The 15,739-nt window shown below is 32.7% G+C and overlaps 2 protein-coding genes across 4 annotated transcripts; both read left to right on the top strand.

Annotated features, from left to right (window-relative positions):
- The first annotated feature begins 1,013 nt into the window (after positions 1-1,013).
- LOC137820318 (RAF-like serine/threonine-protein kinase 20) lies at positions 1,014-9,612 on the top strand. 3 transcript variants are annotated; one of them, XR_011082605.2, is made up of 11 exons: positions 1,014-1,433; positions 1,517-4,786; positions 4,882-5,060; positions 5,395-5,515; positions 5,603-5,671; positions 5,763-5,915; positions 6,013-6,176; positions 6,727-6,874; positions 7,531-7,653; positions 7,756-7,843; positions 7,930-8,495. XR_011082605.2 is itself a non-coding variant. In XM_068624346.2 (10 exons), exons 2-10 carry the CDS (start codon positions 1,639-1,641, stop codon positions 8,145-8,147), a joined length of 4,290 nt encoding a protein of 1,429 aa, XP_068480447.1. In that variant the 5' UTR covers positions 1,014-1,433; positions 1,517-1,638; the 3' UTR covers positions 8,148-9,612. The 3 variants fall into 3 exon arrangements, 2 of the variants coding, with proteins under 2 accessions (XP_068480447.1, XP_068480448.1); XM_068624346.2 differs by lacking the exon at positions 5,395-5,515 and having other exon boundaries at positions 7,930-9,612; XM_068624347.1 differs by lacking the exons at positions 5,763-5,915; positions 6,013-6,176; positions 6,727-6,874; ... (1 more) ...; positions 7,756-7,843; positions 7,930-8,495 and having other exon boundaries at positions 5,603-5,674.
- On the top strand, positions 9,065-9,612 carry LOC137822394 (uncharacterized). Its single transcript, XM_068627281.2, has one exon. It carries the CDS (start codon positions 9,065-9,067, stop codon positions 9,485-9,487), a length of 423 nt encoding a protein of 140 aa, XP_068483382.1. The 3' UTR covers positions 9,488-9,612.
- Positions 9,613-15,739: the final 6,127 nt, after the last annotated feature.

The following is a 15,739-nucleotide window of genomic DNA, read 5'->3' as shown; positions in this document are numbered from 1 at the left end:
TATATTAATATTCAATAGGTCTCAAATATTAATTATACTTGTAATGATTTAATAAATTAAATTGTTGAAATAGATAAGCAATGTGCGTTTTGTTGATTGCAACTATTTAAGATAAACTTTAAAGAAAATAAGCTATATATATAAATGATTATATAAAGAAAATTGTTTTTCTAAATTATTATAATATTATCAAATATTTTAATCTATCACAATTGATAATATTATCAATTGTTCCCATAACTCTTTGGTATCTTTTACTTTAGTGAATACAATTTATTATCGATTTACTTTTATCAATATATTCTATTTTATTATTTTATTCTTTAAATTTTGTAATTGTTTGAAAATCAATTAACTACTCACACCAAATTAATATGGACTAAATTTAAGTTAATATTAATATGATTTAATTTAAATTTACTTTTTTATTTAAGTTTTTGGCCCATTCAGTCTGATATTCAAGATTTGTGGATCAAATTAATGAATTTTATTTTTAAATATACATTCTTATTTTTTTAATTATTAATTTTTAATGATTTTTAACTGTGAATTATTTTCTAAGATATGAAATAATTTCTCTTTATGATTGTCATAAATATATATTAAATTAAATATTTTTTATATAAGTCCTTGCATTACCAAAATCAATTATATTACAATAAAATAAAAATATGTATGATATAATTTACAATAATTAGTAATAATATATGCATTGAGAACACATGTTATGAAAAAATATGTTTTTAAAAAAAATTAAAGTAATATTTTATTATTTATTAAATATTTAATTTAAAAAATAATTTTCCAACACTGAAATTATTTAAATCGTAAAATTTAAAGGTGGCGTGACTAAAAAATGTTAAAAAAGATAGAAACAAAATAAAATAAAAAATAAAGAGAGAATATGGTATGGTGAGATTTGGTGGGGGAGACACGAGGCCCCATCCACAGAAGTCTTGGGCAGATGCAAACATGTCACCATAAATCACTATCCACTTCATTTTCCTCTTCCCAAATTCATTACACTCTGCATGAAGCGGTCCACTCCACGTGCCCTCTCTTTCTCCCTTTCTCTTTCCTTCTTTGCGTCTCTTCTCCACCGCCGTTTACCACACTTTCTCACTTTCCCGGCAAAAAATCTAACTGCACGCCTTCTGCATGCCACCGCATTCTCTGCCACTGTGCTTCTTAGTTTCAAACCGAACCAATTTTCTCTTTGCATTTGAATAATAGCAAAAAACCGAGACAGAGCAAACAGAGTGAAGACTACAATTACAGGGATAAGTCCTCCAAAACCCCCCAATTTCATCGGGAAGACGCGATTTGTTTTGTCTTCTTTCGAATTCCAAACTCCACCAACTTCCGCGTTGTTTTTGTTTATATCTTTCATTCTCTCTCTCTTCTCACTGTCACACTGCACCGCTTGACATTTGGTATTTGCTCTTTCTCTCAATTTAATGTGTTTTTTTTTTGTTTCTATTTGACTAGGGTTTTAAACTGCGTTTTTTGTTTGCAGGATTTGACATCGAGCTCTTTAGGCGAATCCGTTGCCTCTCTAATTTACAGGTTTTGTCTTCGATTTGCGTGCTTCTTTTATTGATTAGCGGTTTTCTTTGTGATTTTGAGTTTTCGGTGGTTATGGCGTTTGAGCAAACCTCTGTTCCTGGCGGCGATGTTGTGAGGCCACTGAATTCAGTAGCCCGGAGTGTGGCGGAGGAGTCTCTCGTTTTGCCGGTGTCTACGGCGGTTCCCGGCGGAGCGGTGCCGATTTTCTACCCTGCGTCTGTCTCTGATGCTGGCTTGGTTGGAATGGGGTATGGGAATGTGACTTCGGGAGGTGGCGGTGGGGCTGCCACGTGGTGTGTTCGCCCTGCTGTGCCTATTCATAATCATAATCCCTCCGTGAATCCTGCTGTTGGGTTTGTTCATGTTCCTAGTTTTCCCAATAGGGTTGGTGCTGTTGGTGGCAATGCTGTTGATGTTTCGAGTAGTTTTGTGGCTGCTACTCATGGGTATCCTATGAATTTGGGGGGTAACTGGGTTGCCTCGGGTAATGGTCTGGATAGTATTAATAGTAGTGATGTTAATAATAATAATAATAATAATAATGCTGTTCCGGCGAACAGCAGAGTCATTAGCAATTCTGGTGATCATGTTTGTGGTGGTGTTGGGGTTGGTTCCATTTCCAATACCCCGTCAAGCCAGCGGACAGATCAGGCGAGTGAGGAGGGTGGGGATGATTCGGTTTCAGGGCGGAAAATGAAGTTGATGTGCAGTTATGGTGGGAAGATTTTGCCTAGGCCAAGTGATGGAATGTTGAGATATGTTGGAGGGCATACAAGGATCATAAGTGTTAAGAGAGATGTGAGTTTTAATGATTTGGTGCAGAAGATGGTTGGTACATTTGGGCAACATGTGGTTATCAAATATCAGCTCCCTGATGAGGATCTTGATGCATTGGTTTCGGTTTCCTGCCCTGATGATCTGGAGAATATGATGGAGGAGTATGAGAGATTGATTGAGAGGTCTCCTAACGGTTCTCCCAAATTAAGGGTCTTTCTTCTTTCTGCTTCAGAACTTGATCCTTCAGGTGTAGCACAGTTTGTAAATTTGCATGATGGTGGACTGAAATATGTTGAAGCTGTGAATGGAATTACTGATGGGATTGGTGGCAAACTAACAAGGAAAGCGAGTTATACAAGTGCAGTCTCTACCCAGAATTCTGATTTTAGCGGGATAGATGCTCTTGATAGCTTGAATGCTGCTCAAGGGGATGTCACTGGGGTACCTGTACCTATGCCCAGTTCTTTATCACCTGAGGGGAACGTGGCCTCTTCTCATGATGGTACTTCAAATTCTGTGGTTCCTGAGCCTGGTACATCTTACACAGAGGCCTCTGCGCTTCCACTGGGCATTCCTGTCAGTAATTCTGGTCCAACCCACACTCCACTTCTCCAGAATGAGGTTGAGTTAGAAAAGTCTGTTCCTGTTACTTTTTCTCAACCTCAATTTGGGGTGCAACAATCTGGTTTGGAAATTCCACCCTCTGCACCTTTGCAAACTTTTGTTGATCATCGCCAGGAGATTATGAATCATGCAGATTATGTCCAGCTTCCTCCCCATGTGGGATTCCTGAATCCTCAGCTTCTAGGTAAGCCTGGCTCCATCTATTCCCAACATCAATTTCATGATAATACTTCCTGTTTTGGGTCCCATCAGGTAATCCCTGCAGTGCAAATGACCATGACTCAGCCATTTTCTCTTGCTGGTTTAAGACCAAGTGTTATTCAATCACAACCATTCATGCAACCTCAGCAAAACCGTTTGGACCAATATAATGATGAAAATGCTACAGGGCTAAGGATTCACCAGGTTCCTGCTGAACAAAGTTACAAAACATTTCAGGTTCAAGTCCCTTTTGGAGGTAATTATGGCTGGATACAGGTTCCTTCAGCAGAGCATGTAATCTTTTCTGATGCATTTGTACCTCAACAACCAATGATGACCTCTGAGAAATTCCAAAGAGTGGAGGACTGTTATATGTGTCAGAAAAAGTTGCCTCATGCACATTCAGATCCTGTGGTTAAGGATCAGCAAAATAGTTGTGCTGGTCCAATTTCTGATTCAATCCCAAGTTTCTATAGTCTACCTACGGAGGACAATTCAAGGGCTCAAGCAACAAATATTGTTTTGGTATCTGCACCAATGAAGGAAGACAATGTTGAACAAGCAGTTGTGACCAGACCCAAGGTCCTAAGCAAATTGGATACTCCACCTGGAGTAGCTTGTACAGACACAACTGGACTTTCTTTGGAGTCTGAAGGTGAGAGGGTTTTTATACAAAAGCTGGACAGGTCTGATCATCCCAGGAATGCAGTTATCCAGGAAGCAGTTGTAAGAATAGGAGAAAAACAGTTGCCAAGTGATGGGCTGATGGGAACAACACCACTTTCTTATCGAGATGATGTCACCCGCCAGCATATGGTGCCACTTGAAAACAGGTCTAAAAAGGATGCTCCTGTGAATAAACCTGTTAATAATGATATACCTTTAGTTGTTGGCACATCTATTGAAAATTCTGACTGTATGGTTCAAGAATGTCCAACAGAATATACTAATGAACTTGCTAGCACTATTTCAAAAGCAGATGCCATGGAGAATTGGATAGCACAGGATCTTCTCAAACCTATTGATGGAAGAATGGACAACCTGAAAATAGGTAATCCTGAAAATTTTCTAAATAATGATAAATTTGATTACAGCAGCACTCAACATATTGTAGAGAAGAAAGGGTTGGCTCTAGATAACAACCTTAAGTCAAAGTTGATCACTGATGCAGATCAAATTAATATGATAGATATGCTTCCTAGTTCTACTGTGGAAATTTCATATGGGAATAATTCCAGGCCAGTGGAATGTAATGAGGTTCTACAACCCCCTATTTGGGGTATACCTGGCTCAAATCCTCAGTCAAAGAGTGGAAACCATAACAGGGATGATGCAGTTTTATCTTCAGTTCCTCCATCTTCTAGGTTTGGAGATGTGCAGGATTCCTCAAACTCACTTTTTAGCAATCAGGATCTATGGAATATACACAGTTCATACTTTCCACCACCGAGACCTAACAAAGTTGCATTGAAGAAAGAAACCTATTCAAATAAGGATCAACTTGGTGAGAATCCGGGCATCAATGGGGAACAAAATTTAGAAGCTCAAATAGACAATGGCCTCTATCAGACATTCAAACAGAATTTAGCTTTGGAAGAAGCTCGATCTGCCGCCAAGGGTATGTGAATTTGTTAACACCATAAATGAGTAATATATTTATCTTATTTAATTTTAAGCTTTTGACTCACGGTCATTGTCGTTTCTTTATTGAAGTCTCATCAGAAGACCGACAACTTCAAGCCATTGCTGAAGGTTTAGCCGCTTCCGTTCTGCACTCAAGCACTTCTTCAAATATTGATTTGAATGCCAGAGATTTGTCCCATCATGAGGACATTGGCGATGGAGATGTTCGAAATAATCAAATAGATATACAGCATAAAGATAAAATTCAGGTGACATTGCTTGCACACTCCTTGCTATTATCTTCTCTACCTTGAAATTGTAGGAATAGTTTCTATAATAATACATTTGTCGCCCCTCCATCGTACTTTCCAATGGGTGCAGACATGGCAAAAAAACTGTACCTGCCTGTACTTGTCCCATCATGATATTGATTGTGCTTAGATGCCTGCCCCGGACCCAGTCCCACTTTGATAATAAAACAATGTATTAGTTAACTGTAAAGTTAAGCTTACATCTCTGTAGTAACAATATGTTCTACAATTTCTTATTATCTTATTAAGTTTTTACTTTCGTTTTTATGGGGATGACACAAAACGGGACAAGATTGGGCATCAATGTTTTCATCTCTGTCTGTCAGAAGGATGTGGATTCATGGGTGGGTTTGGGGAGGTGAATCGTGTGGAGGGAAAAACCCACCCTATTCCATTGCTGCCCTTATTTGGATGTGATTTTTCTTACTTTTATTATTATTGTTATTGATAGTTTTTATTATTATTATAATAATAAATACTAATATATATTTTCCTCTCAGGATCTCAAAAGCAAGCTTCCAGAGAAATCAAATTTTGGCTTTCCAGCATCAGATGTTGGAGCTTTGCAGGTTTAATGTTTTCTTTTGCATGTGTTCTCTCTTCTATGGTTTCATATTACCAACTAAGCTGAGCTAAAACCTTAACTTGCGATTTGATTAGGTTATAAAAAATTGTGACCTTGAAGAGCTGATAGAGTTGGGTTCTGGGACCTTTGGGACTGTATATCATGGAAAATGGAGGGGCACTGATGTTGCAATAAAGCGGATTAATGATAGGTGTTTTGCAGGAAAACCTTCGGAGCAAGAGCGCCTGGTCTGTGTCTCATCATTAATTGTTCTGATTTCTATTTCCCACTTATTTTTCCATCCAATGAACTGACTGACATTGTTCATGATTTATACATCAACAGAGAGCAGACTTTTGGAATGAGGCAATCAAGCTTGCTGACTTGCATCATCCAAATGTGGTAGCATTCTATGGTGTTGTGCTTGATGGCCCGGGAGGTTCTGTGGCGACAGTGACGGAGTATATGGTTAATGGTTCTCTAAGAAATGCATTGCAGAAGAATGGGAGGTACTAGTAATGTATTTGTATATGTGCATGTCCCTAGGTGCATGCTCACAAAACCATCTGTTGATTAATTTGCATTACTTTGATTTAATGCATTACTGTTTTCATAACAGTAAATTGATAGGCCATAGTAAATGTTTATAGAAGGAGAGGTAAAAAGATGGACTGGGGAAGGGGCCATGGAGATAGTGGTTTAGTAACAGAATTGCCAGGTTTTTCCGGTGACAAGGAGAGAGTGGAGGATTGAAGTCTGGGAATCATGAGTATTTGGAGAAGGTTAACCAAATGGGGAAGGGGGGTTGCGTCTTGGTATTGGGAGGTTTGGGTTTGAGCAGAGGAGGTACTCTCTCAGTTGGAGTGTCAATGTTTTTTCTTTAACTTTAAGGAGCGCTGTGCTCCAATTCGTCTTTATTTTCAGTATTTCTTACTGTTTCATTAGTGATCAGAGTATTCTGTGAGGTTTAGTGAGCTATCTTAAAACAACTTTCAGTTTCTTTTCTACTTTATTCCTCTAGTTCCTATCATAATTGTTTGATTTATGTGATAATATCAGGAATCTTGACAAGCGCAAACGGCTTTTGATTGCAATGGATGTGGCCTTTGGCATGGAGTACTTGCATGGAAAAAATATAGTACACTTTGACTTGAAAAGTGACAACTTGCTCGTGAATCTCCGAGATCCACACCGTCCAATATGCAAGGTTGAAATATTTTGTTCTTATGTGGTCATATTTGAAATATTGTTGTTCTGTACTCATTCATACTATAGATGCATTACACTATGTTGTAAATAAGGAAGTGAATGATTTGCGGACCAATTCCCGTAGATTTAGGTTAATTAATGTTTTATAATTAGGTCCACCACTCCAACAATTTTTTCGATCAGAAATTTTCTTAACGGAGTTATGTTACATGCTTTCTTGGTCCACGCGGCACTACTCATAGCATAGAACACTTGAATATATGGCCGGTTTTTTAAGATTGTATAAAAAAGTGAATTATTTTTTAGAGATTTATGTAAGGGAAAAAGTAGTGTTTTGTTTTTTTACGGAGTTTAATGGTTATGCAATGACGGTATAAATATATTTTGCATTTTTCTCTTATAAAAGACACTTTATTTTGATAGGTGGTTGTAATTTCAACATTGTTTTTCAAATCTATTCAAAGTAACTACTCAAAATAAACATAAATTTGTTTCCTATAGATTCTTTTTTTTTTCTTCAATAGAAGAAACAAACCCATAAAATTTATTGAAGGGATTGTTTAGAAGTAAAGGTGATTCCCTCATAAAAATGTCGATACAAATGGGCTCATACATTTTGTATCCTAGTTATCGACCTTCTGACTTTCATTTCAGGTTGGTGACTTGGGTCTGTCCAAAGTAAAATGTCAGACTTTAATATCCGGCGGAGTTAGAGGAACTCTACCTTGGATGGCCCCAGAACTGCTTAATGGGAGCAGTAGTCTTGTATCAGAGAAGGTATATTTTGTGCTTTAACTTGTTAGAAAGCTGATTTATTTTTATGCTTCCTTCATATTTTGTCATTCTATAAACAGTTGTTTCTCATATTTATCGTTACAGGTTGATGTGTTTTCGTTTGGTATTGTTATGTGGGAACTGCTCACGGGAGAAGAGCCATATGCTGATTTGCACTATGGGGCCATTATAGGTAGTTAGTCCAAATGTTTGAATCCATACGTAGCATTTTATTCACTAGTTTTGGTTATTGATATTTTGGTTTGTCACATAATTCAGGTGGTATAGTAAACAACACTTTAAGACCTCCAGTTCCAGAATCTTGCGATCAAGAATGGAGACTGCTGATGGAGATGTGCTGGTCTTCAGAACCATCAGAAAGACCTTCCTTCACTGAGATTGCCAATGGATTACGTTCCATGGCAACCAAGATCTCTCCTAAAGGACAAAATCAACAGCAGCAACCTACTTCATCGCTTAGTCAAGTGCAGAAATAATTTCCAACAACTGCAGTGTGCTAAATTCCTGTTTTGGATCTGATTTGGTGAATATATACTGTAGGAAAAGTATGCAAGTGTGAGACGGTAAGGTAAGGTTAATAGTTGTGAGTCCTTTTAGTATTCTTGTATTACACCCAAACCTCAGTGAATATCATGTGTCGTACTAGTTAAAACAGAAAAAGAAAGATATTGATATTTTTTAATTTTTTTATAGTGGTTGTAAAGATGGACATTGTAAAGAGTTAAAAAGCACTTAACAGTAATGTTGTTATGGTTACTGTTTTGAAGTGGTTAATTTGATGTTGATAGAAAGGGAGAAATTGAAGTGATTACTGATCCTTACTAGTGGTGTGTTATTGTATGTATTGACCAAAGGACCTTTCCTTTTCTTCAACTATTTCTCAAGTGACAAGACAACTAAATTTCTTTGCTACCACTCCTCCATCAATGGACGTGGGAGCCACCAACAGCTGGGCATGACACGGCGTACCGTTGGGTCGGCTATATCCTTTCCGTTAGGTGTGGTGTGGTGTGGGGCACATGAAACTCAATTCATATATTATATTAACTTTTTCCACTCTTCATTTACTTTTCCTTTTCAACTATTTAATTCTATTATTATGTCTTATGTCTTGAGTGACGGACATGCCAATTGCCAATCATCGGTTGAAACCGTCCTTGGCGATTCCAAACTCCTCAATGGTTTCCAGTTTAAACAATTGTGATTTCTTTTTTTATTAATATCTTTTAGTTAGAGATGTTCCAGACAGCTGTAGCTTCATTTTCTTTGCCATTTCCTCCTTTGCAACTCTCTCTTTCTCTCTCTCCCAACTCTTTATAATCATCATCTATTTGTTAGAGCTATCTACATAATTATCAGCTACAATCCTTGCAAATTTCCCATCCTCTGAAATATGGCTGCTTCAGAGGGAATGCCATTGGTGGAGGCAGCGGAACACAGGGAAGATTTCTTCGACCACCAAGAGCCCACTGGATGTAGGTATGGATGCTTTCGAGGTTTTGGGTTGAGTTGGTGCGGAGGCCGTGAACAAGTTAACGGCTCAGTCGAGCAAAGGGGTGATTCGTGGGTGATTTGCAAGTTGAGGAATATGAAGGAGTTTACAGAAGTGATTGCAGGTCCCAAGTGGAAAACATTCATTAGAAAGATAAGCGGGTATGGCAGGAAGCAGCAGAAGAACAGATTTCAGTACGATGAGCACAGCTATGCCCTCAACTTCAATAGTGGGGCTCAGAGTGAAGATGATGACATGCCTCCCAGTTTCTCTGCTAGATTTAGTGTTCCCTTTCCTGCTGCTCGTCGCCAAACTGAACAATGATTTCTTCCTGCTTCTTTCTCAACATTTTATTGCTTAACTTGTTAGTGTTTTTAATCGGTAGAATCATTAATCATTCATTCTGTAAAGATCATTCTTTTTGTTCAAACTGTTATGCATTTCGTCTTTCTCTTTTTGCACTTGCTCAATTAATGTTTAAAGAAATAGTAGATGCAGTTGGAGACTCTGCCATCGTTACAAGCCGAATGTTGCCTAAAACAATTATCTTTCCAGAACAAAAGGGAAGATGGGGAAAGATCATAAGATAAAGTTATGAAAATATGTAGCATTCAGGAGGTAACGTGTTCCAATCAGAGACGCTTGAAAACGTATCACTCTGTTGTGTTTAGAAAGTGCAATGGAATTATGTTTCCCCTCAATAAATCTTTTCCGAAATGACACTGTTAAAAGAGAATTACACAGATAGCATAATAACTAGCATGTCTTTCTTTTAAAAAAAAAATAACTGAGTGGAGAAAATAATTTAAAAATTTTAAATTTTTTGTTTCATTATTGATAATACAATTTACTATAGAACTACTATTATTTATTTTTTTATAATTTTCTATTCAATAAAAATTATTACTAATGAAACGAGAGGCATATGCGCGTGTATATATCTTTTTATGATAATAGAAAATAAAATTAGAAATGACAAAAGTTAATTATTATAATAAAATTAATTAAAAAATAATATTAAAATTTATGTTAAAGTTGTAAGAAATTATGTACATAAAATACTTTTTTATAATTTTCTATCAAAATAAAAATAAATTTATAATAGAATGTATATAAAAATAGTTATAAAACATTTTAATTTATTCATTATTGTATGTATAAAAATATTTTCTACGTATTTCATATTTTAATTTTATCTTTAATTATATTCTAAAATTAAAAATAATGAAAATAAATTATCTAAATCCTAAAGTAACTTCACAAACATTTCAACATCATAATACACTATAAATTACTCACATTTTTCCACAACACAATATATATCAACTATTCATTATTTTTATTTATAACTATTATTATTAATTTTATTTGCTTATAGAGTACATAGGCACCAAGTATTTCGTTCCACTAGTAATTGTATAATGAAATGACATCCAAGAGTAACTTCTTTTAGATACAAAATCTAAAGAGTAGCTTAACAAATATTAAAAGAAAAAAGAAAAATAATTATAAAATTCAATCTCTATTATTAACGGTTATCGATTAGTAATAACTTATATAAAAATTAAATAAAACAATAAATAAAATTCAAATAATTGAATAAATTAAGAAAATAATTTTCAAAATAATAAAATTTAAATTAAAAAAAATTATGAAATCGTTTACACATATATGGAATAATATAGGTATAATTAGGTATGGTTTATTAGTTTTTATTGAGTTGAATTTAATTAAAATATTTATTAATTAAAATTTCTAATATTTTATAACTTTTTAATAAAATATTAATTTAATTTTAAAATATATGGATACCCTTTTAATTTTTGTAATATTTAACTACATTGATAAAAATATGAAATTTTGTATAAATAAATTTTATGAATAATAAATTAATTTTGTAGATAATATGACAAATGAGATATATGCATATAAAAATTACCTTAAAGTTAAAAATTTAGATAATATAAATTTATTCTTTGATTTATTATTATTTTTGTTGTTATCTTTTTTTTTATATATTTTGAATTTAGTAGTTATATTTATTTCAAAATGAAATGAAATAATAAAATTAATATTAGAAATACACATTTGTTATGAACATGAAAAGTATAAATTTTTAAAAATTACTAAAACCTAAAAAATAAAATAAGAATTTTGAAATTATGAAAATTAGTCTTTCACATTGTTATTTGTTTGTTTAAGCTCATAAAGCAAATAATTTCTTACACATACCTCTTAAAGATAAAAAAAAATTAGACATCCTTACATAACTTTAGATTAATGATGTATGAAATGTCAACATCTTTACTAGTTTAGTGACATGATACATCAAGACATCATTTTTTTCTATCTATCGATTATCAAAAATATAGTTTGTTAATGACTTTAAACCCTAAACTCAAAAAAGTCATTAATTATTTGCTTAAGAACTTCAAAAATGCATTAATAAGGTATCCTAAACATTTTGAAATTTGTACATTGGAAATGATTTTCTTGATGATTTTCTAGTATTAGAGGATTGGAATGAACAAGTGGAAAAAACAAATATAAAAGGTACCATTACTCTCTAAAGTATGATTCTTAGATAAAGGTGGCTGTTTTTTTCTTAAGCATGTTGTCAATGTTCTTTTTAATTTTTTGGTTCATATTTATAGAGTAAACCTTTGAGTTTTTGACAATCACACTCTTCAATACAAACAACCTAGATTTTTTTTGTCGAAAAATTGAAAGGCGTGGATGACTCTAGAATATGAAAACTAATATATTTAAAAACTGACAATATGTAAGATGTTGTAGGATTCCATATGCAAGAATAATAATATTGATTAACCATAAATTGTGACATCAATGTTAAGCACTAACTGTGCATGAACGAGATATTTGCAAATATATTAACAATCACATAATGCCACATATCGATCATGCATAGTGAAAAGAGTGTCACTTGCTTGATTAGTGGAGTGAGATAAATGCCATTTGTCCTGAAACATGTGAAGTGTTAGACATGCAAAATGTGTCAAGTGTTATGTCAAACATGTAAAATGCAATTAACACGTCCATATTGAGGCATGTCTCATGTGTGACATGTAGAGTGTGATAATGTCATGTATTAAACATGCAAGATGTGATTAACATATGTCAAACATCCATATTAATGCATGTTACATGTTGAACATGCAAATTAATCATTAAGAGCTAAAATTTGTTTCTGACCTAAGATTTCTTTCCAAGCATGAATTCATCTATTTTCTTTACAATTGTACACCACAACAAGAGAGTGATGGAAAATAAGTTAGGTTTGACATGCTTTACAAAATATTTTTGTAAAGGTACAACAAAAGCTTAAAGATTGTGTGTATTTATCTTCTAATGAAGGTTTCAATTATCATACGAAGCAAAGACTACAAGTTGTTGTATATTTTTATCAAACAAAGTGATTGCATCTTATATGATCTCCCATTTTTCAAAGACACCATCTTACAAACAAGTAATCTTCATGTTTTACACTTTGTTGTGACATGCACTTAATCAAAATTAAGGATTATTGAACTTTGCTCTAACATGATCTAATTGTTTGCAAGAAAAATCTTGTAGTTTTATTCAATCTCCTTTCTAGAGTATACATGTTACTTCAAGAATCAAGTATGTGGCATTGTACTTAAATGAGTTTTGAAAACAAAGTAGATGAGGATGGATACATAACCAAAAGTAAGGCAAGGTTGGTTGCAAAAGTCAATAGGAAGACATAGACTATGATGAGAGATATGCTCATGTTCCAAGATTAGGAGAAATTTGAATACTCCATACTTATGTTTCTATCATGGATTTCAAACTATATAAAATGGATGTGAAGCGTTGATAACTTTCTGGAAAGTATACCAATTTTTTTGCTAGTAGTAAATGAATAAAAGCCCAAGTATCGAATCTACATATACTTTTTATATATAACTATTTAATCAGAATAAAACTAAATCTAGGATTTTATAACAAAAAAAAATAGTATTTCATAAAATTCATTCAATATAGAGGAAACTATATATTTGGTTTTGAATAGTGGCCAATAAAAAGGAATTGAACAAATTAGACAATAAAAGTCAATAAAAATGAATTGGTAGAAAAACACACACAAATTTAAATAAATAAATATCCAAATAAGAATTGTTGGGCTTTTTTTAATATAAAAACAAAGGCTATTCAAATAATTTGAAATTTTAAAAATAATAAAGATAACTAAGAATGAGATGATAAAATAATTGTCGGATATTGATTTCACTATCTCTATGAAATTGATTTTAACATAATTTCTCAATGAGAAAATACCTAGGTCGCTTAAAGAATATCAAATTGATTTCTTAGCGAGGTTTGTTAAGCAACCAGCATTGAGATTAAAGACTTCGCTTGACTTGATAATTCTTATATTTGTTCCCACCCTTGTTTCTAGTTGTAGGTTGTATCATAGTTCTCACATAGATTCTAATTTTTTTTTAAAGTTTTTCAATAGTAATTAAAGTGATGTGATTTGGTTAGTTAGGTCAAACAAGCATTAAGAATAAAGTAAAAACAATTAACTGGATAACTAAATAATGTAAAAAAGGAGAACACAAATTACATGTGTCGGGTAGTTAGGTCAACCTCTAACAACAATGTTTAGCCACTCACGACCTTACACTTACACAAAAACAAATAAAAAGAGAGAAAAAAAACTCAATGTACATATACTTAGGATGATTTACAATATTTGTTAACTCATGTATTTATAATATTTTGAGTTGAATTTTTCTCTTTACAACACGGTCTTAGAATGTCTCTTTAGGTAAAGCAAAAATAACAATAGAGACAACAAGTCACAAGTTATCCGAAATTTTTAGAATCTTTAAGAGTACAAGTCATGTGTCTCTTGCTTAAGCGCCCTAGAGGCTTGCTTAAGTAAGAATATTAGTTCTATTTTAACCTAAAGTCTTCTCATTTTCCTACAAAAATAAACAAAACATAAAGCCATAGTGAAAAAAAATTGATTTTGAATTAAAAACTATTACGAAGACAACCAAAAAGAATGACGATTACCCAAATATAAGTCAAAATTAGGTTCATAATATACCAATATGTGTAATTTATTACAACACTTTAATTTAAAAGTTGTCAAGTTAAAATTTAAATTTATTGAAAAAAAATATAATAGAAAGACATATATAACGTGAAATTCTTAAAAAAGCTTGGTATTTTACAAATTTACTACATATTTGAAATTGATATTTATGCCTATCAATATGTGATTCTTTTGTAATTTGTTGTTAGTGTTTATTATTTTCTTTTAAGTTATAGTTTTTTGTGTTTATATGAGTTGATTTTGTGTTACAACACTTATATCACTATGTCTTTAAGTCAATCGTTATTGCATTGTTTTTAATAGTTTTCTAAAATAAATTTATATTTTTCTTGTCATAATATTTGAACTTTTGTAGGAAGAATAATATTGTTTTTATTCAGTAAAAGAAATATAAAGAGTTTAAATAAGTTGAAGTTGCAAGCACACAAGAAGATACAAATGTATCTCCTTCTGTCTATTAGTGATAATGAAGTGTGTTAGTAGATTGTTAAAAATGATGTGCACAAAAACTGAGTTTGATAGATTGAGTAATGACTTACTCAATAAACACATTCGAAGTCTACTATGTTAGACACATCACCAATCACTCTTAACATATGTGTTGCGACAGTCAAATTACCCACTTGACAATGTCTTTTATATGGATGGACCAATTAAAGTTTAACTTAGGTCCAAAAAGAGGGACAACATTCTCCTTTTGATTCATAGAATAAGTAAAAAAACATTAAAAGTACTAATATTTCACTTTTATTGTTTTCAAATCCTACTTTTCCTACACATTCCAAGTTATTTCATAGAGTTGAACAACGCAACTAAGATTCTAATGAAATAGTTAAAGAGCAATGATTCATCAATTACTAATTAAATTGATGACCATATGGTAAACCGGATTTGATTGTTAATCTTATCGTCAAACTAAATATCAAGCAAAATAGTTTAAATAACAATTAATTTTGAGGTAGTTAAAATTTATCTTTTTATCCAATAAAAATAAAATGTTGAGAGATGGAAGTGTGTGCTTGACTAACGACATTGAATTCACAATATTAGAGTTTGAGAAAAAGCTTAAGTAATAAAACGAGAATTTCAAAAATTTGAACGAACACAAAAAATAATTTCATGATTATAAAATTTCGTCATATCACTTAGTGTTACATGAAATAAATTTGACATAAGAAATCATCATAAATAAATTTTTTATTAGTTTGTATACTTCAATGCTTCATTTGTTCTTTCAATTGTCTTGTTAATCTTATCTACACTAGTATTCTTAATTCCTTTAATTTATTTATTTTTTCTTTTGAATCGTGTTATTTCTCGAAATTTAGACTTAGATTGAAGCTTCTGTGTTCATTTAATTCATGAATCATTTTACAATTTTCGATCATTTGCCTTCGTTCCCTTTTATTTTCAACTCTGCAAATTATTATATACTGTTTATGTTCATATGCAATTTATTTTTATTAATG

The sequence above is a fragment of the Phaseolus vulgaris genome, chromosome 9, assembly GCF_051622355.1.
Source record: "Phaseolus vulgaris cultivar YP4 chromosome 9, ASM5162235v1, whole genome shotgun sequence".
NCBI lineage: Eukaryota > Viridiplantae > Streptophyta > Magnoliopsida > Fabales > Fabaceae > Phaseolus > Phaseolus vulgaris.
This window is presented reverse-complemented; position numbering and strand designations above follow the sequence as displayed.

What these genes read in the sequence shown, in the direction of transcription:
- LOC137820318 (XM_068624346.2), top strand. Translation starts at nt 1,639, where the DNA reads ATGGCGTTTGAGCAAACCTCTGTTCCTGGCGGCGATGTTGTGAGGCCA. An exon ending in AGCATAAAGATAAAATTCAG is followed by an intron (nt 5,061 to 5,602) that starts GTGACATTGCTT and finishes TTTTCCTCTCAG; the next exon opens with GATCTCAAAAGCAAGCTTCC. An exon ending in GCACTATGGGGCCATTATAG is followed by an intron (nt 7,844 to 7,929) that starts GTAGTTAGTCCA and finishes CACATAATTCAG; the next exon opens with GTGGTATAGTAAACAACACT.
- LOC137822394 (XM_068627281.2), top strand. Translation starts at nt 9,065, where the DNA reads ATGGCTGCTTCAGAGGGAATGCCATTGGTGGAGGCAGCGGAACACAGG.